At 42.7% G+C, this 21335-nt stretch overlaps 1 protein-coding gene across 1 annotated transcript in view; it reads left to right on the forward strand.

Moving 5' to 3' along the window:
* The window catches only part of mrc1a (mannose receptor, C type 1a), a 186345-nt gene that overhangs the window by 77264 nt on the left and 87746 nt on the right, over positions 1 to 21335 (forward strand). Inside the window, exons 7-10 of the mRNA XM_069914658.1 lie at positions 7160 to 7342; positions 9363 to 9520; positions 10407 to 10526; positions 19361 to 19476. Coding sequence (XP_069770759.1) covers positions 7160 to 7342; positions 9363 to 9520; positions 10407 to 10526; positions 19361 to 19476 — 577 coding nt within the window. The remainder of the gene's footprint in view (positions 1 to 7159; positions 7343 to 9362; positions 9521 to 10406; positions 10527 to 19360; positions 19477 to 21335) is intronic.

Consider the following 21335-nt stretch of genomic DNA (forward strand, 5'->3'; position numbering starts at 1 on the left):
AACAAATAAAATATTGTTTCCTGAATATGAGAGTCTCGGGTGGTTAGTGTGTGCAGGATCTTGGGTTGTTCAGCATTGTCCCTGCCCGTGGAAAGAAGCTGAGCCAAATGGTGCTGGCTCTGATACTCCTGTATCTCTTTCCCAATGGGAGCAGTGAAAACTGTTGTGTGCAGGGTAGAAAATGGATCCTCAATGATTTTGCACGGCCTCTTCGGACAACGATCCTGATAGATCACATCGATGATGTTGGGGGGAGGGGGAAGGTGGGGGGAGAGGGAGGGGAAGAGATGAGGAGCCCCTCCTGTTCTTGGACAAAAGTAGTTCTTGTGCATTTCAGATGGATTTTTTTTCATGCAGTTTAAGTTTTGAAGTTTAACTGTAAGTTTGTTTGTCACATTATACCAGGTACAGTGAAAAATGTTATTTTCCAAGTAGCCTAAAAGGTCAATTCCAACATTCATATAGCTGTATGAAGTAGAACAGCACAATTTAGAACATAGATTTACAATAGGAAAAAAGAGTTTAGTGCAAAGCAAGGAGAGCACAAGAGCATTGTTGCAGGGATAATTCAGGGACCTAATAGCTATGGAGAAGGAACTATCTTTAAGCCATTTGGTGCAAGATTTTACACCCTGGAATCTTCTCCCAGATGGCAGAAGGGCAAAGGGAGTGTGTCTGGGGAATGATGGATGCTTCACCTTTTTCTGCCCTTTGAGGTAAACCACTGTTTGTATGTTTAAGCTGTCTGGGCACGCCCATTGGTCGACTGTACCTGTGGCCCCTCCCATGGAATCCTGAATAAAGGCGACTACTCTGCAGCCCCTACTCAGTCCAGGACAGTCAACTAGCATGGATGTGACTCCATTCTATAGCAAACAAAAGCCTATTGGTTTTACATAACTTCAGTCTTTTGGAGTTACTGATGGTGCATCAATTTTATTCACTATAAATTAACAATCCTGAAGCCAGAAAAGTTGGAAATTGTCCTTCAATCACCTGAAATTCCACCAACTTTGAACTCTGGCTACATTGTTTTGAAGCGTTTCTGCAGGCATCATCTGCTATTGTTCGATCAGAGAACGACAAGCTGCAGGTCGGGCTCCTCGTGTATTCCATGATCAGGGATGCTGCATCATTCCCAGAGGTGATGGACATTCTGAAAGGCCAGTACGTGAAGAAGGTAAACAAGGTCTACGTGAGACACCTGCTGGCTATATGAAAACAGTGAATTGGTAAATCGAGTGGCGAGTACCTCCTGGCCCTGCGAACTCTAAGACAGGCCTGCGACTGCAAGGTTGTGACAGCCGCGGAGAACATGGAGGACCGGATTAGAGATATGTATGTCAGGCATCAGGTCCCACTACATCCACCAAAGACTATTAGAGCAAGGTGAGCTCAATTTGTTGAGTCCGGTTGAACTGGCAGGCACGCTAGATGTGGCCCTTCAGAATATGGAAGCCTACTCAGCCGACAATACAGCTGCCTTATGGTTGCTCCAGGTGCCACCATCTTGGGACTTACCACCACGTACCACCAGCGACCCAATTGCAGCCACTGTACTCTGCGAGCACCTAACACCGCTTTTGACACATTCTGCCAATGACCGGACCATTCTCGCCATACTCCACAAGCATTTGAAATGCTACTTCTGTGGCCTGGGTAAACCCCCAAGGAAAGCTTGCCCAGTGAAGGTTGCTACCTGTTCCAGCTGTGGGAATAAAGGGCATTAAGTGAAAGTGTGTAAGACCAAGCCACCTCAACCCAGCAGGGCTGCATGCAAACCATGAGGGCTGCCATATTTAATGGTTCCAGCTTGGTCACCGCCATCCTCGGGATCCAGCAGCACTGTGTGCGAACCGTGGGGGCTGCCATCTTGGATGCTGCCAGCTTGCGACTGAACATGCAAAACTCCCACTGCAGACCTGACACTGCCTCCATTATGCTGGATCCAGGCAGCCGGCACCAGCTTGCCAGCTCAATGATGGATATCCAGGAAAACAGACATGCAACAAGCTGTCATTGTGATAGTGGGAGCATGGAGAGCTTCATTCACTTGGTGCAGTGCTACTCCCTCGTGGTTAAGCCAGTGAGTCACAAAGTCTCCTTGGCCTCAAAGTTCCATACTGCTGATGTCAGCAGCTACTGCATAGTGACCCTGACTGTGTGGGGAACTGTCTACAAAGACTTCAAACTCCTGATGATGTCGCAGCTATATGCTGACATACTGCTGGGATTGGACTTCCAATGCCATCTTAAAAGCGTGATGATGGAATTTGATGTGCCCCACCCCTGACTCACTGTCTGTAACCAGCAGACCTTAAATCGACCACTATGATCCACCAGCGAAACCCCCCCCAGCTTCTTCCCCCGCTGTTCCCTGCCAAGATGGATGGCCAGAGCACATAACTTGTGGTCTCTCAACACTCAAGATCACCCCTCCACTGCTGTTGGCTAACATCACCCATTGCCACCAAAAGTAGGCGGTACTGTGCCAGGGACAAGGTCAGAGATACAATGGCTACCCAATGATGTGATAATTGAGGCCAGCACCAGCCCATGGAAAGCCCAAGTGGTTGTGAAGAGGAGAGGGAGAATAACAGGATGGTCATCAATTACAATCAGACATTAACAGATATGTGCAGCTGGACACATACCCTTCTCCCCAGCATATGGTAAACCAAATTGCGCAATATCACATTTTTTCCACCATCGACCTAAAGTCAGCGTACCACTAGCTCCCCATCAGCCCGGAGGATCACAAATACACTGGTTTCGAGGTGGATGGCTGCATCTAACATTTCCTGAGGGTTCCCTTCAGTGCCACCAATGGGGTCTCGGTCTTCCAGCGGGAGATGGACCAAATGGTAGACCAGTATGAGCTGGGGGCCACATTCCTGTATCTGGACAATGTCACCATTTGCAGACATGACATGCAGGACCATGACGCCAACCTCCAAAAATCCCTCTAGACCACCAAACTCCTTAACCTCATGTACAATAAGGCTAAATGCGTATTCTTGGCTGCGTCATGGAGAACTGAGAATGGAGCCATCAGCTCCGATCCCGATCACAAGTGCCTGCTTTTGGAACTTCCCCTTCCTCACAGCCTCAAAGGTCTGAAATGGGCTTCTTCCTATGTGTCCCCAATTATGTGGACAAGGCCTGCCCCCTCGTTAAATCCACCTCTTTTTCCTTCACGCCAGATACCCGTGCAGCTTTCAGCCACATCAAGGCAGACATTGCCAAAGCTACGATGCATGTCATTAACAAACCCATCCCATTCCAGGTGGAGTGCGATGCATCTGACTTTGCCCTGGCTGTCACAGTTAAAATTTGACACTCCTCTATTGAGAAAGAGGCAGTGTGGCATTAGAGATACAACCTAGCCGGCAAACGATTCACCTCGCTGCTTTCATATTCAGCAATTGGCAGTGAAGTAAAATCAAGAATGACAAAATATTAAGGTGGAGAATCAAACTTTTCACCGTCTATTATAATATCTTGTACTGACCGGGAAACTAAATGAGTCTTCGGTTGCTCTACCCCATGGAACGTGTGCTAGCGCACAAAGAGACTGTTTGCATACCCTCCACAATGACCTCCGCCACCTGGGAGTCACCCTGTTCTATCACTTTGTCAAAGCCTGCAACCTGCCTTATTCAGTCGAAGAGATCAGGACTCTGACCAGAAACTGCCAGGTCTGCACGGAGTGCAAACCACACTCTACCGACCAGACAAAGCACAACTGATAAAGGCCACCTGCCCCTTTGAATGACTGAGTATCAATTTCAAAGGACCCCTCCCCTCCTTTGACTGCAGTGTGTACTTATTCAAAATCGTCGATGAGAACTCACGTTTTCCGTTTGCCATCCCCTGCCCAGACATGACAGGTTCCACAGTCTTCAAGGCCTTACACAGCCTCTTCACACTGTTTGCGTTTCCCTGCTATATCCATAGCGACCAGGTCTCCTCTTTTATGAGTGATGAGCTGTGTCAGTACCTGCTGGCCAGAGGCATTTCCACAAGCAGGGAATAGACAGGTGGAAAGGGAAAAGGCCACCGTCTGGAAGGCCATCCTTCTAGTCCTGCGGTCTAGAGTCCTTCCAGTTTCCCGCTGGCAAGATGTCCTCCCTGAAGCACTCCACTCGATCAGATCACTCCTATGTACTGGCACCAATGCCACTCCACATGAAAAAATGTTTCCTTCCCTATGAAGTCTGTAACAGGGACCACACTGCTGGCCTGGTGACATCCCCAGGGTTGGTCCTACTACGGATGCACGTGAGGAGCCATAAGTCCAGCCACCCGGTTGAGAAGCCCCTTCACACCTACCCCAAATACATCTACGTAGTGTGCCCTAATGGGGTCTTGGCACCCTCAGGAATTCCAGAAACCATGACCAAACACCCTGCACCCACCTCACCTATTGCGATGCACCAAGATCATGGCATCCTACCTCAGCCCTAATGGATGGCATGCCAGACTCATCGCTATGAATCCACCCAACCAATGCCGATGACTGCATATAGGAACCCCTGCCTGTCCAGGACCCTTTTGCCGTGACACAGCCACAGCCGGCACTATGAAGGTCGCAGCGGCAGATTAAACCATCTGAAATACCTAATTTATGACAATGTCAAATGCACTTCACCCCGCTGAACTCTTTTTAAAAACAAGGGATGAATGTGGTAAACCTCTGTTTGTATGGTTAACATGTCTGGGCACGGCCATTGGCTGACTGTACCTGTGGCCCCCTCCCACAGATTCCTATATAAAGGTGATTGCTCCACAGCCCCATCCTCAGTCATGGACGTGGCTCCAGTCTATTAGCGAATAAAAGCCTATCCATTTTGCATAGCTTCAGTCTTTTGTACTTATTGATGGTGCATCACCTTTGACCTTCTAGCTGTCATCATGTGTTTGGAAGGTGCTGTCTAAGATGCACAGGCAGGTGGGTGATAGATCAATTTTGAAACCAATCCTTTCATATGGTTTTTAGTTCAAGAGGGATGTATGTTCATTGCAGAGCATTTCTAGAATAGTGCTCAGGGAGATTGCAGACCTCAAGAAACTCAATGAGGAAAGGTTCTATTTGTAAAAAATATTTTTGTGAGACTTATAAAGAGTGCAGTCAAGACAAGATCTTCAATGAAGGAACTGATCAAGGAAAAGGTGCAGAGCTTGTGTACCAGACCCCACCTGTCATTTATCAGATTTTGTGCATTTCCACCCAAATGGACACGTCTCTGGTTAAGCTGTTTGAACTTCAGCATAGCAGTTAGAACAAATCCACCACTGTCTATATGGAGCTTGAATATCCTGTCCACATCCACGTGGGCTTTCTCTGGGTGCTCTGGTTTCCTCTCACCCTCCAAAATGGACGGGGTTCGCTGGTTAATCAGTCACATGGGTGTGTTTGGGTGCTGCAGATTTGTGGGCTGGGAGGATTGCTTCCATGCTGAATCCTTAAATTAAACTTAGACATTATATTACTTGTGATGCTGAAGGAGAGTTAAATAAACATCTATTTCCAAAAACAAAGCATTCCTTAACTGGTTTTAAGATTTTACTGGTAGGAACCTAAATGTTATTTTTCTATTATTTTCTAAGGACTGGAACTTTGGATGAGTTGATAGCAGCCGGTTGTCGGTTGTTCCACTTCGCTAGTTTATCTTGTAAATGGTAGAGTTAAATCAGTAACCTGTCTTTTAACAAAGAAATATATGTTGATATGGACAGAATATGATTTTTGGTCTGATCCACTCAGATCTTTCTCCATTCAGGCTATCAGCTTTAGGTGCCTTGACACTGCCATTGAAAGTTGGTATTTAATCACCTTTTTAGTGTTTCACTTACCTGTGTGAACACGACCAACATGGTATGAGTGGAGGGTCATTTTCATCCTGGTATTTATCCACCAAGGTAGGTAGTATCAGAGCTGATGCATTTTGCAATGGCTCCTGTGTAAAAAGCTTACTCATTTTCCTCAGATGCCAAAACCATAATGCTGAAGGTCCCACCTCCTTTTGCACTGGGGATGCAAAAGGTCACACTGTACCGGTTTTACTTGGTTCAGTGTGAAGGCTCTGATCTGACCTGACCCAGCTTTAAACACAGGTTGTTGACATACCAATTTACTGGGATCTCACTATTGAAAGCACCTAATTTATTGGGGTTTCCTTTCCCTCTTTTTCCTTCGGTACATTTGAATTGATGTTCTGATGCTATATTTTTTCCCAAGACTAGTCCAGAGAAAAGTGGGTTATGGAAAGGTGGGTGGGGAGCGGGGAGTGGGGGGGGGGGGGTGGGGAGGTGGTTGGGATTTGTCTTCAATGCCCGATTGAGTCTGTGGAATGTGCTCATACCCACCACTGGATGTGGGGTTCAGCATGGGGCTGTGGGCTGAGTCAAACAATCAGTGCCTTGGTAGGTGGAGGTAGATCAGAGGGATCAAGAGAATGGGGCATTCAGTGATAGAAGGACCTTCCTGAAGGAAACACAGTTAAATATTGGTCTTTATTCAATATTATCCCCATCCACTTTGTTCTTTTAAAATCTAATTGCTCGCTCAGTGTCTGGAAATGTTTGCTCCTGCCACATCATAGTTTAAGTAAACAAGTAATCAAATCTTAAAAAGCAGACACAGGTCCTTTGACCCAGCTTGTCAATGCCGACCACGAAGTACCATTAAGTATGCCCCTTGATTTGTGTCTGTCCAGTAATGAGTAGGATACAGATGTGTGATTCATGGTGAAATGGTCTGGACAAATTTCTAAAGTAGAGCCAAGCAGCTGATAAATTATCATCATGTTTTGTTCTGGGATAAGTGGATTTTTAATTGCATTGAATTGAGTTAAACAATTTCTACATTATCTAATGTGTAAGCATTCCTGTCTGATAGTCTATTTAAGTGCATCTCTTCTTATTACCAAAAAAGTGAACAAGAAGTTGGTATATTTATGATTCCCAAGTAACATTATTATATATCCATATAATTCAATGTAATATGGTGTACAATGAAATTTAGTGGTGACAATTCAGGTATCTGAATTGCAGTGTGTATTTGAATTGCTCATTGTATCTCATATGTCTTTGAATTTCAGTCACACACTGGTTCCAAGTGCGATAAAATCACATGTAATATGAATCTTTCTTTCAGTGATCAATGTTCCCATTTCTTGCCCCAATGGATGGCACTCGTATGCAGGTTATTGCTATATTCTGCACAGAGACCGCAAGACCTGGCAGCAGTCATTAAGAGCCTGTCGAAAGGCGGAAGGAGATCTAGTTAGCATTCACAATATTGAAGAGCAGAACTTTATCATTACTCAGCTTGGAATCTGTGAGTACCAAATGATATCCACCTGTAAAGTGGATTGATTTCTACAAGAAATTAATATTGGAGGGAAAACACAGTCAATGACTTCTTCTCTACAAGTCTTTCCACCGTGCTTGAACACAAATGTGTGAGGAAGGGAGAATGCAGCCACTGGTGTGTAGGTACCAGATGATCACAGAATTTGAATCAACATCAAGAACAGAATACCAAAGCTGAGTTTCAAAATATGGATGTTATGTTCAAAGTGCTTAAATTGTAAAGGCTGCACATTGCACTTGGCTTCTGACTGTTGACACCATTACGGTCACTGGAATCTAACTTAAGAAGTAGCTGCTCCTATGTTACACATTATGCATTACAGATTCTTGAAATATTTATTCCTTATGCAACTCTTGCAATTGTTTCCCTATGGCCTACACAAGACACTTCAAATTAGAATTTAGTAAAAGTTCTGAATGTACCTGCCCAAAAAACAGTGCAATAATGATCACCAGTGAACAGTCTATTTATTTACTAGCTGCTGTGAATTAGTCCTGTAGTTATTGTCAGAAGCACAGTGGATTTGGACCTAACCTCTGGTGTTGACTGTGTTTGCATAACATGCTGGGTACTATTTGGGCCTCACCTGGATGCTCAGGTCTCCTGTTACACTGCAAAAGGTTCGGCGAATAGGTCCCCACTAATGAGTCATCACTATTTGCGCCAGATTTGGGTTGGGCTAGATGGACATTTAGATGAAAGATTTGGATGAGGTCAGGGTCACACTGTACTGGGAATGAGTTTAGGAGGATTTGGATGGGATTTTTGTTCTTGATCAGTATATGGTATTCATCTCTAATGTGGATCAATAGCATCTTTTGAGTTTTTTGATATATGCAATAATGAACAGGCTTTGGATAATGAAACTTTGCTGGGTCGGGTTTGGGAGGCTGCAATCAGGTTGGACTCATGGCTGGTGATAATTGTAAATCCAAGTTGCCTCACAAATAGTTCCACCAACAATTTCTAGTGATGGTTGCAGTAAACCACTGTTACACTGTGATTGGCAGCTATCGACTTGACATGGCTCCTGAGACTGATCCTACCCATATTCCCTTGCAGGCTACACCTTGCCTTTTGCTCTAATCAGTCAAGGAAATGGATGGTTGTTTGATAGTGTTCCAGTTTTTAGCTATTAAAAGCCTGTTTGATTCACTTTGGTGAATTATTGATGGTACGTCAATAGTATTGTATTTTCAAACAAAATGAGAAATTAGAAGTTTCATCCATTGGTAATAGTTTAAAGAAGAAAATTTCATTATGAATTAATTTTAGAGTATTTATTTTTCCCTGGACAAGAGTCCAATAGATCCTTGCCCTGATGGTGTGCTGCATCAGTGAACAGGATTGTTTTCTTAATTCATGTCTATATTTCATGGGTCACTGGTTTGTTCCCCTGGATACACTACATGCATAAATTGAAGGAAGAACAATCAAGCACATAGAACATTATAGGACAGTGTAGGACCTATAATTTAAAACTTACTCAACAATCTAAACCTTCTCAGCTTCACACCCAGAACCATCTATTAGACTATCTCTTTTTCTTTGGACCACCAAGATGGTATTGGTTTGATGTTAGAAGTCTTTGAATCCTTGAACTTATCCTTCAGGTGTAAAGGTTGGCTGCAGGTGGGTGGCTTCTATTAAAAAGTATACTACATCTTCAATCATCCAGAATCCAGCATATTACATTTTGCTCCTGATCCCAGTATCTGTAATCTCTGGTGTATTTCCAATAATCTTCAAGGACTCCCATGGAGTTGAGATGGCAGTTGGACCACGTAAAGGAGAACTGAGACTTTACTTCCCGCTCTCTGAATGTCCATACCAGCGACAGCGCTGCTGTTAAAATTTTGTCAGGCCACAGTTGGCTAGGACCATAGTTTGACCATCCCTGAGCTCGGCTATATTTCAGGATATCCTCACAACTGGAATAAATTTGCATCAGTAAAACATAGTTTTTTTTTAAACTCTGTTACAGCATCCATTAATGAGGTGTGGCTTGGATTGAATGACCTTAAGTCATCAATGTTGTTTGCTTGGTCAGACGAATCCCCTGTGACCTTTACTGCTTGGAGCTATCAAGAGCCGAGTCACATGATTAATAGGGACGAGGACTGTGTCATGATGAATACAACGGTGAGGATGGCAATACTGTCTGTTAACTTTTCAAAATCGCAATCTCAAATTTTTCTCATGAGTTGATGTGTAATAAATGGAACACTTTCCCAGAAATAGAGATGTGGCTCATCGCCAATGTAAGAAAGAGAATGGGGAAAAGGAAGAGATAAATCAAAAGAGAGAGTTTTATTGTAACTAAGCTGAAGTATGAAAAAAAAGACTGGTTTAAAAGGATATGTATCACATAATTTAGAATGTTATTTTAAACAAATTGTTAAAAACAAACAGACCCTTTACTGCTCAGGTGTCTTTTCCAAGATGTAGGTTTCTTGGGCAAACAATGCGAATTGACGTGTAAAATGACAAATCACCTTGCAGATGATAAGCAACAAAAGTAAATTTCGTACTCAAGGCCTAATTAAGCTTAATTTTCTTAGATATAGAACCAGCATAGAGAGGTATCTCAGGATCCTGGAGAGTGTGCAACCCATTGTCTGGATGCATTGCTGGAGATCATGCCTGAGGAGGCCCTGAGGATAAGAAAGGATGTTCTCTTCTCAGAGAAACATCCATCATATTCCTCAATCCCACTCATTGCTTTGGCAGGCTCATGTCCTCCTTGGCATTCTTCCTGTAACAAAGTGCATGTCTATCCATCTAGCCATCTCTCTCTATTTCTCTATGGTTTTTTTTCCTCTCTCTTTCATTCTCTATCTTTCAAAGCACTTGTGAAATGTATTTGATGGACCATTTGTCAGAAAGATTCCTGGACTGTGAGAGGGTCCTGTAATGGCCCCACCTCTGCATGTACTTCTTATATCTAATCTCACATGCACTACACATAAAAATCCAGCTTTTGGTAAAATGTATTCTGAAGAAAGTGATACGTTTATGCATTTTCCAGAATGGCTATTGGGCAGATCAGATGTGTGAAATGGAATACGGATATATTTGTAAACACAATCCACTTTTAAGTCAACCAGGGAAGCAGATAGAAATTCCTGCAGAAGAAGGATGTCAGAAGGTAAGATCAAGCCTTTATTGAATCTGATGCCACTTTAAATATTTGATTGTGTCTTCAACCAATTTTATAGAAACAATGTAATGAAGCACAAAATAATAAATAAGATGGACCATTTAAAATATTTTCTACTATGTAATCTTGTTTATTAGGTGACAAAAGAATTATTAGACACTAGATTTTATCTATAGCAATAATCAGTAATGAAGTGTGAAACAGACAATAGATCTTAATTAAATCATCTCTTCCTATTTTTAATCCTTTTTTTTCCTTCAAATATCCTCAACTGAAATCAATAACATTTAGTGGGTAGAAGTAGCCCAGTCGTCAACCCTCCACAAATCTTTTTTCTGAATGATCATGCTAGCATTGCACTAGCAGTGCAACCATTTCAATTTCCTTCCTTCTCAATAGATTTTCTGATTGCCCACCTCACCACTAGCTTCGTTTATCCCCCAACAGAAATGATGTCTTATTTCCCACAGGCAACTGCTGATTCAATGGTCATGGTGAATATCGGCAGATTATTCGACTGGGTGGCATTTGCGTTGAATTCCATTATCTTCTCACAAAGTACCCACACAGTTCTGGTCCAGTGATCACTAATGACCAAATTTCCTTCTCGACTTTGGACATTTGGAAACCAGGTTGAATTTTAAAAATGTTTTAATGTAATTCTTTTTTTAGACATACAGCGCAGTAACAGTGCATTTCAGCCCATGAGTTTGAGGGACCCAATTTACATGCAATTAACCTATACTTCTGATACATTTTGAACAGGGGAGGAAACTGGAGCCTCCAGGGAAAACCCATGCAGATATTGTGAAAATGAACTAACTCCTTACAGACAGCATGGGATTCGAATCCCATTCCTGACCGCTGACGCTGTAAAGGTTGGCGCTAACTGCTATGCTTACTGTGTCGCCATTTCTTCACTTCTCCTTGGATGAAATCAGTTAATACTTGAAATATAATGCTATGGGTTGTCTGAACTCACTTAATCATGATTTATTTTTAAAAATTATTAATATTCAACTATCTTATACAGCATATTCATTTGCCACATTCACAACATGATACAACCTCATTACAATTTTAACCTTTCACCAACTTTTCTTGTACATACATTCCATCACCAAATACCCCGAAAGGTCTTAAAATAGGACATGGGAGCCCTCAGTGTGCAATGGTGAATGTCCTTGCTGGAGACCCTTGTGAGATCTGCACAAAGCTCTTGTGTGCCTCTCAGTAGGCTGTCCCTACATTGGGGCACAAGGCATCATTCACCTGGGAACAGCTGCTTTCTTTGGAAGTCCTGCAAAGTCCAGGCAGAACAAATGGACTCTTCAACTACGTTGATGATATTTAAATTCTATGAGAAGTTAGATATTCATTAACATTTTTTTTTCCCCATGGAAGACCATTAAAAATGTGAGAGGAAGGAGTTTCAAAGGTAATCTGAGTGGTGTTTTTTTCATACCGAATGTGGTGGATATTTGAAACTCATTGCCATAGGAGATGGTGGAATCACTGTCTTAAAGAGTCCTTTAAACAAATACTTAAAAAGACAGGGTATAGAAGGTTAGGATGCTTATGGGGACAAATAGGATTCATGCACATGGGAAAAATGGGCCACGTAGCTCACTTCTCTGCTCTATAACTCAATGGCCCTAAGATATATTGGTTGCTATTTGTCTTGGTAGAGGGTACACTCTGAAGCCAGGTCCTGCTGCATGCATACATGGATCTTTTCATTTGTGCAGAAAATTGAATATTGTACAATAATCTGCAACAACTCAGCCATACGATGATGGAAAGGTCGGTAATGAGACCACTAAAGATAGTTGGGGACAGGACACTATTCATTGATCTGAAAGATTAACTTTATTTTTTTCCTCCACATATACTGCTCAGACTCTGAGTGTTCCAGCAACATTTTTGTTTTATTCCAATTGGGGAATTAGTCAGTAAATGACTGAATCATATTTGGAAAATACCAAATTATAAATACAAAATTTAGAAATTCATTTCAAAATGTGGTGGGAATCAAATTACAGTTTAAGAACTATTAATCCAAGAGTTATTGTAATTTAGGCTAAAGTGAGAGAAATGCTAAAATAGCGTCACTTCAAACTGAAATTTTAGATTATATTAAGTGCATGAAGTGTTGAATTAATCCTTCCTGTTAGGATCAATTAATTTTGATGCACAATAAAAGGAAACAACATCTACAAGAGTACTTTGATAAAAGATAAATATGATTTGGTATCTTAGCAGTAATTGTATCAACAGCAACATGGTAAACATATCAAATTTCTTGGCAATTTTATCTCTTGCTTCTCACCCACTTCAGTCTTTCAGCACTTTGCTCATAATCCTAAGTACCTTCCCGAGAATGTGTTGATATGTGGTACATTTTATGTAAGGTCTTGCAATCAACAATTAGCTACATTCAAATTCAAGCGCAGGAGGTGCCTGAGAGGCGAACTTTGTAACCCTCCTCCGGGAGGGATAATCGCCGGAGCACTGAGGTCCCCCTTGGCACACGAATGCAGCCGCCTGAAAGCGGCTGCTAAGGGGATGACGGTCAGCTGACAAGTGCCTTGACAGCTCCCCTCCCAAATGCACCCCGGCGCGGGATGTCAGGGCAGAGGCAGCTGGCGTGGGATGTCTCCGCACTGATACCGCTGCCCCGCTCTCCCAACAGCCCGATATGAGTTCCCACACGGTGGGGTGGCTGGCATAGGCTGCCGTGGGATGTCCCCACTCGACTGCCCGCGCCAGCCACCACAATTTGGGAGAGAGCGGGGCACCGGTATCGGTGTGGGGACATCCCCACACTGACAGCCCGCGCCGGCCGCCCCACAGTGTGGGGACTCATATCAGGCTGTTGGGAGAGAGCGGGGCAGCGGTATCAGTGTAGGGACATCCTGCTTGCTGATAGCCCGTGCCGGCTGTCCCAGCTCTGCAAGTCATCCATCCAAAGCCTGACAGCCCGAAGGGACAGGAGCCAGAGTGTGCTCAGAGGGGCATCCGGTACAGCTGTCCCCTCAGGAGGCCAGCACTGCACTTTTAGCGCAGCCACCTGGGCCGCTTCTGCTTCTGCAGGTGCATTCTTGGCAGAGAATGCACCTGAAAAAGCCTTCTCTCTCCCTCCCATGTTTCCTTTCACAGACCAAAATCAATTCCCACCTCTCCACATCCAATTAACACCTTTTGTTGGCCTGGACTCTTCCACCAGCCAGCACTGTCTTCATTGTAATCCATTTCTGTTCTGTGCTTATTCTTTGAAGAAGGGCACAGGCCCAAAACTTTGCTAATATATCTTTGCTTCCTGTGGGCACTGTACAACCAGTTGAGTTTCTCCAGTGTTTCTTTATGTTTTTACTACAATCACAGCTTCTGCAGACTTTCATGCTTCCACCACTTTTCTACACCTACCTCTCTGCTAATTTTTATGATCCAGATACAAGTATATTTGATTTATATTACAATGAAGGCTTAATATCATACTAAACACAGAAATTTTAGAGATGTTGAAGATTTGCTGAGAACTGGGTGTTTAGAATCAAAGAGTGGAAGAATATAGAACAGTACAGTATAGTATAGGCCCTTCAGCCCATTATGTAATACTGATCTATATACTATGGCTCAATTTAAGTGTAGTACACACCTTACCAATGACTCCTTCAGCGATGTTCACAGCAACAGCCTGGCATGGACCAATATCTGGGACTTGGACTAAAAGGCAGAGAGAAAGAAATGTGGCGTGCATCGATCTTTATACTGTTCCGAGCTGGGTGTCTGGCCAATGATGGCACTGAATCATTTAAATGAGCCAATGGTAAGGTGTGCACTAATGGGTGACAGGAGTCCAACTTTGATAGGCAGGTGATGTGACTTCCGAATAAGTTTCAGTCAGGGAGGTCATGTGACCCAATACAATCCACAGTTGTCCAGACAAGGAGACCACATGCTCCTCCACAATCCACAAGTAACATTCCACCCTTCTGAAGTCACGTCACTTGCCAATCACTACAAACATAGTGAATAACTGGTTTCTACACTGTAAAATCTAAATTTGTCTAAAATGATGTAATCAAGTGGACTGATACACACACACACACACACACACACACACACACACACACACACACACACACACACACACACACACACACACACACACACACACACACACACACACGTACCTTCCGTGTGATGGACAAGGCATATTATCAAAATCAATGACAACACCTCACCAGCTGCCTACAAACCACTCCCCACACACCCCCCACCTCCCACCACCAACCAGCCAAACAGGGTCATTGTGTTCCCGAAGGAGCAGGGTGCTGTGGGAACTGGCTCCAATGTCAGTGTGAGAAGCGAGGAAAGAGAAAGAAAAATTGTCTGTTCACTGTCTTGCATGCCTGGTTTCTCTGGCTTAGCGGGCATATGTGTGCACCTTTATTACCAACTTCTGTGAGCAGGCAGTGCAAGGTCATCCATCAGATGGCAAAGCCCTCTCTTGGCTAGCTCATCCTGAACCTTGGCTTCACATTTGGGCGCACCCATGATACAGAGCCCAGATGTCTGTCATCATGCTATCCTGTGGCGAGGCAGGGGACAGGCCAGCAGGCATGCATCCGGGGTGTACCCGTATATGTGGGAGCAGCCCGTTTTTCTGGGCTGCTGTCTGCCAACAGCATGCTGTTGGCAGTTTGCATTCCCTTTAGAAACCCTGCTCGCCCATTGATGTGTTTGGAAAGTATCAGTTTGTGGATTAACAGGGAAAACGAGTCTGGACACAAGTGTCACAATCATAGGTAACTTTATTGAACACACAGGAGACAAACAGGGGAAGACGTCAAATGAGATTTAATTGCTCTACTACTAAACAACGACATAGACGTTCACATCGGATCCAGATTAGACTCCAATACCAGTGACTGCCTATCTTCCACATGCTCCTGCACGTATACACACTTCACAGACGGGGACTTTCCACATCCTCCCTATGCCCTGTACTAACAGGGTGTGGCTCTCTGCAAGTACTGATCTATCACAGTACTATGGCTAAAGTTAAGTGTAGTGCACACCTTATCCACGACTCCTCCAACAATGTCCACTGTAGCAACCTGGGAAGGAGTGATGTTCGGGACTTGGACCAAGAGACAGAGAGAAAGTAATGTGGCATGCATCAGTCTTTATACTGATCCGAGCTGAGTGCCTGGACAAGGATGACACTGAACAATTTAAATGAGCCAATGGCAGGGTGTGCATTAATGAGTGGCCGGAGTCCAACCTTGATTGGCAGGTGATGTGACTTCCAAATAAGATTCAGACAAGGAGGTCACATGACACAGGAAGCCACGTGTTCTTCCACAATCCACATGTAATACCATTGAACAACTATTGAACAGTTAACTGAATGCAGTGAATATACCTGTAATAATGGAAATACAAGAGATTGCAGATGCTATAATCGGAGTAAAAATTAAGATGTGAGAGGAACCCAGCAGGTTAGGCAACATCTATGGAGGCAAAGAAATGGTCAACAGATTAGGTAGAGAACTTTTATCAGGACTTGTCCCTTAATATGTCCTCCTTTGCATTGGAAAGACCAAGAGCAGATGAGGTTACTGATTTGAAGAGCACCTGCACTCTGCAAAGACCTGCCCAAGCTCATGGTTGCATTGCCCTTTCTCTACCCTAGAACCAAAGTACATTACAGAACAGAAACAGGCCTTTTGGCCCTTATAATCTGCGCTGAACTATTATACTGTCTAGTCCCACTGATCTGCACTGTCCATAGCCATCCATACCCCTCCCATCCATATACCTGTCTAAATTCTTCCTAAATGTTAAAATTGAGCTCACACTCACCACTTCAGCTGGCAGCTCATTCCACATCCACCACACTCTGTGCGAAGACATTCGCGCAAATGTTACGCCAAAACTTTTCCCCTTTCACCCTTAACCCATGTCCTTTGGATTTTACCTTGTCTACCATCAGTGAAAAAATCTTACCTACAATTATTCTGTCTATAAACCTCATAATTTTAAGTATCTCTGTCATATCTCCACTCATTGTTCTATACTCCAGGGAATAAAGTCCTAACCTGTTCAAACATCCTCTGTTCTTGAAGTCTAGGTCACATCCCAGTAAATTTTCCCTTCACTCTTTCAATCTTATTGGCATCTTTCCTGTAATTAACAAAAACTGCACATAATACTTCAAATTTGTCCTCCCCAATATCTTATACAATTTTTCCATAATATCCAAACTCCTATACTCAATACTTTGATTTATGAAGGCCAATATGCCAAAAGTTCTCTTTACAGCCTTATCCACCTGTGACACCACTTTCAGGGAATTATGGCATTTGTATTCCAAGATCCCTCTGTTCTACTGCACTCCTTACCATTTACTGTGTATGTCTGTTTTGGTTTGTCCTTCCGAAATGCAACACTTACTTGTCTACATTAAATTACACATGTCATTTTTCACTCCAGTTTTCCATTTGGCCCAGATCCCTCTGCAAACTTCCTCACTGTTCACAACATGCCCTTCCCATTTGCTCTCTTACCTTCCCATCCTTGACCTTCTCCACTACCAGATTGAGGCCCAATGTGAACAAAAGGAACAGCTCCTCATATTTCCCCTGGGTGGTCTACGGCCCAATGGGATGTTTGTTGAACCTTCTCATTTCAGGTCACCTCTACCTCCATTGTTTCTTCCTCTCTTTCCCTTCATTTTTCCTTTGGTCTTTTGCTCTTTATATCCCCTTTCCCAAACTGTCCCACTCCAGCCCTTCATCACCCATTTCATCCCCCTCCAGATTTCATTCACCTCTAATCAAACTTTTCTCCCATCTCCACTTTGTGTCCATATGGTTGAATATGTCCTTCATCTCTTCCCTAATTGCTCAGCAAAATGTCTTTGTTTCTCTTCAGATTCCAGCCTTTGTGTTTCAACTTATCACCCTCAGTTGCCATCTTCATCTTCACCTTCCCTTATCCCCACCCTAGTCCCATCTGCTCTGTTCTTCTTCCATTGTCTGCTTCCATCATCCGTCTCTCAAATGTGCCTTCCCTTCCCCTACCTACCTCAATTTGTCCTTCCCCCTTTACCTATCTTCGGCCCTAAGGAGCTTAAGGAGATTTGACATGTCATCGAATACTCTTTCAAACGCCTGTAGGTGCACTGTGGGAAGTATCCTGTTTGGTTGCATTCTAGTCTGATTTGCAGACTTGGGTTCCTAAGAATGTGCTAAACCTAGCCTAGCCAAGGCTAACCTAATGAAGTCCATCTTGGCCATCGACCCATCCACTGAAGAGACTCATTGAAGAGTCGTATAGGATTCCATCATTCTGGTTATGCTCTCTTCTTTCTGTCCTTTCAGGCAGAAGCCACAGATATCTGAACTCCAGTACATCTAGTTTCATTTTCTCCAACCACCATAATCTCACTGTACTACCTTAACCATAACGTTACTCGAGAACCACCCTGCCCGCCTGCACTATTGTAAACATTGAATCATTTTGCATTACTACAAATGTGAATACTTACCTCGTTATCCTTTTATATTTCTTATTTTTTTCTCTCATGATGCATATGTTAATCTAATTTATGCTTATTGTTTGTGTGTTACATACCTCTGTAGCTTTAGCAAGCAAGACTTTCATTGCCTCTGTACATTGTACTTATGTGTATGACAATAAACTCTCATCATCACCAATTACCTCGTGGTCCATGACTCCCGCCTCCTCTTCTCTTCTTTATATTAACCATCTTCCCTCTCCATTGTCAGTCCTGACTCGAAACATGAGCAATTCCTTTCCCGCTACAGATGCTGCTCAACCTGTTGAGTTCCTCTGGCAGATTGATCTCCTTTGGTTGGCATGGACGGGTTGGGGCAAAGGCTTGATTCCCATGTAGTTCAACACTACAATTGTTACCTCATAACTCTATGAGAGGAGCAGAGATTCCTTAGGGTGGGGACTTGAGAAGAGAACGGAAAAGTTAAATATTTTCAGATGCTTGAAATCTGGAATAAGAACAGAAAGTGTAAAGCATACTCAGCAGGTCAAGCAGCGTCTTTGGAAAGAGAAATAGAGTTGATGACAATTAATCAGAACTAACAAATAAATTGTGCTTTTTGGTATTTACTTGTGTGCCCATTGTTCTTTTCATACTCATAATTTGCATGCGAGGTTACAAATTATTCAGTCATACAGAACCAAGTGGTTAGCATCATCGGCAAAGTGGTTAGCGCTGTCTATAAGGAGCTTGCGCATTCACCCATGACTTACATTGGTTTTCCATGGGCACTCCGGTTTCTTCCCCCCTCAAAGAATTTGGGGTTGGTTGCTTAGTTGGGTGTCATTGGGTTTCAATTCCCGGAATTGGCTTCTAACCTATTGTAAATAAATTTAATTTCCAAAAATTCTACCTTGCAGGAACACTGATCCTTAAACTTACCACATTCCTGCACGTGCTTCCCAGAGCATATCACTCGATAGCAATCAGCAAACTGAAAGCTGGTTGGGGGAAGCTTCTGCCACTCTGTCCCATTGAATTAAATCTAAAGAGGTATAGAGCATTGGTAACATGCTAATGAGACTGGTCTTCAAACAGATCAGGCTTCCAAATGTCCTTTTTATTTGGCCATCTGGCACATCCGGTGGGCTTGCTGTCTGATTTTTATTTCTCAGTATCAGTGCCAAGCTGAGTAGCAAAATTAACAGTGGCTTTTTTTCAGGGTGACTGCTGCTCAATGTTTTCAGCATGTTAAAAACCGTAGAAAAGGTCATTTATCGATTTTTATTTGCAGGGTTGGAAGCGGTATCAGACATTCTGCTACCTAATTGGACAAAAACCAAAAACATTCAGTGATGCAAATAAAGAATGTCAAAAACACGGAGCGCTGCTTGTTAATGTTCAAGGAAGGTAGGTAATTTTATATAAGAACTGTAGAGAGCACTATTACAACTTGTGATGGAATCTTCCTGAAATAGTTACTGTTTAAATAATGAAGTCATGAAATTTTAATGGTGAATAAATAGAAATTCATCGATTGTAAAGATATATTTTCAACAATTGGTTCAGTGATTAGAGTTGGGCACTGCAAGTAAGGCTGGCATTTATTGTCCTTCTCTAAATGTCACTACACTCAGAGAACAATTAAAAGTTAGCAAGAGTATAATCAGCCTGGAGTCTTGTCTGTACAGGAAGTAATGCATCCTCTCCCTGACTTACGACCTATGTGACTTACACCCATCCATACATACGATTGAAAAAAATACTGTCTAAATTTAAAAAAAATATATGTGTAAATATAAAAATTACGCTTGGTTGTACATCCAGCAGTGCTAATTGCTGCTTGCATACAATATCCCGGCATAGTGGACATCACAGCTTCTCTCTCAGTTGTCAGGATAAAAGAATGCTGTACAGGTACAGCGGGCTGTACGGAGAATGTGAGGCAGTGGGATCAATGTGGGGACTGATAGCATGGGGACTACATGCCATGCTAACATATTTCCAACTTACATCCATTTTGAGATACAACCAGTCAGTCAGAACCAAACTCGGACGTATGTTGTGGAATAGCTGTAGTCAATTTTTATGGCAATCTATATTTTCAAAGCTACAGAGAATAGCTTTTTATTTGAAATTTATTCCTATTTTCCATATGCTACATTGGGGTTTGAATTCAGGAATTAATGATATAGATTTCTGAACGCTAATCCTCTCTAGGCTCTGTGTTCTCAGTACCACCACAGTAATGTGTAATTCTTCACTTCTAACGTTTGGTCTCACGAAATTTGACGGAGATGAACTTTGCAGCAGCTTGCAAGACAGATTAACAATTATATTGCTATATTACATGTTCATCGTGAGAAGAATTCTATCCCTGATGATGAATTTCATCTTGAGTGTCTGAATGACAACACAGTGGTTTGCTGTGTATAGGGCTTAGGTGGTCAAATACACATACTTTATTAATTTATCATCCTGATTCCTGTGTACGATGCACACAGTGTCAGACACCCAAAACTGCCTGGAAGACAATCAACTCGGTGAAAGACCCCCTTTGGTCTGCCTGAAACCTATTGGTCATTCGGTACATGGAGATGTCGGTGAGGGAATGCTGTCAACTGTCACATTCCAGGCTGCAGGAGTTCATGCTGAGGGATGCCCTGAGGCTTGGGGAAGCTAACACGAGGGTGGTACAGTCTAGAGTCCACCCTTTAATGGGCATTGAGAGGCTGAGTCCAAGGAGAAGTCTCTCAACAAGGTGCCTCAGTAGTGGCAATAGTGTAAATAGAATCAAATGTATGGACATGAAAGTAAGGATGGGAACAGACTCTGAATGGTTTTCCTTTGTAAACAATTTATTGCAAATAAAGTCTATTTTTGGTAATAAAAAATACTGGCTATTTATCAGAAATTAATAGTTGTCCTGAATAGAAAGTTACCAGGTGCACACTGGCAATGATTTCAAAATCAAAAACAAATAATATGATGTTAATATTTATTATAGCTATCAATCAGGAGCCAGTAAATCATCTGAAAAAATTCTCCAAATTCTGTGGCCACATTATTTCCTCAATAATGCATATCAAAAAATTCATTGATTATATATAAACACATGAAAATGCCATTGATCAATTTTGATAGTGAAGTTAAATTAGTAGTGGCAAAAAATATACTAAATTACTTATTTTTGTGATATATACATGATGTTTAAAGATTTGAGTTGCAGTTTCTACTTCTGTAAAATCTTTTCTTGCTTATTGCAGCGG

Source organism: Narcine bancroftii, chromosome 1 (assembly GCF_036971445.1).
Source record: "Narcine bancroftii isolate sNarBan1 chromosome 1, sNarBan1.hap1, whole genome shotgun sequence".
Taxonomy (NCBI): domain Eukaryota; kingdom Metazoa; phylum Chordata; class Chondrichthyes; order Torpediniformes; family Narcinidae; genus Narcine; species Narcine bancroftii.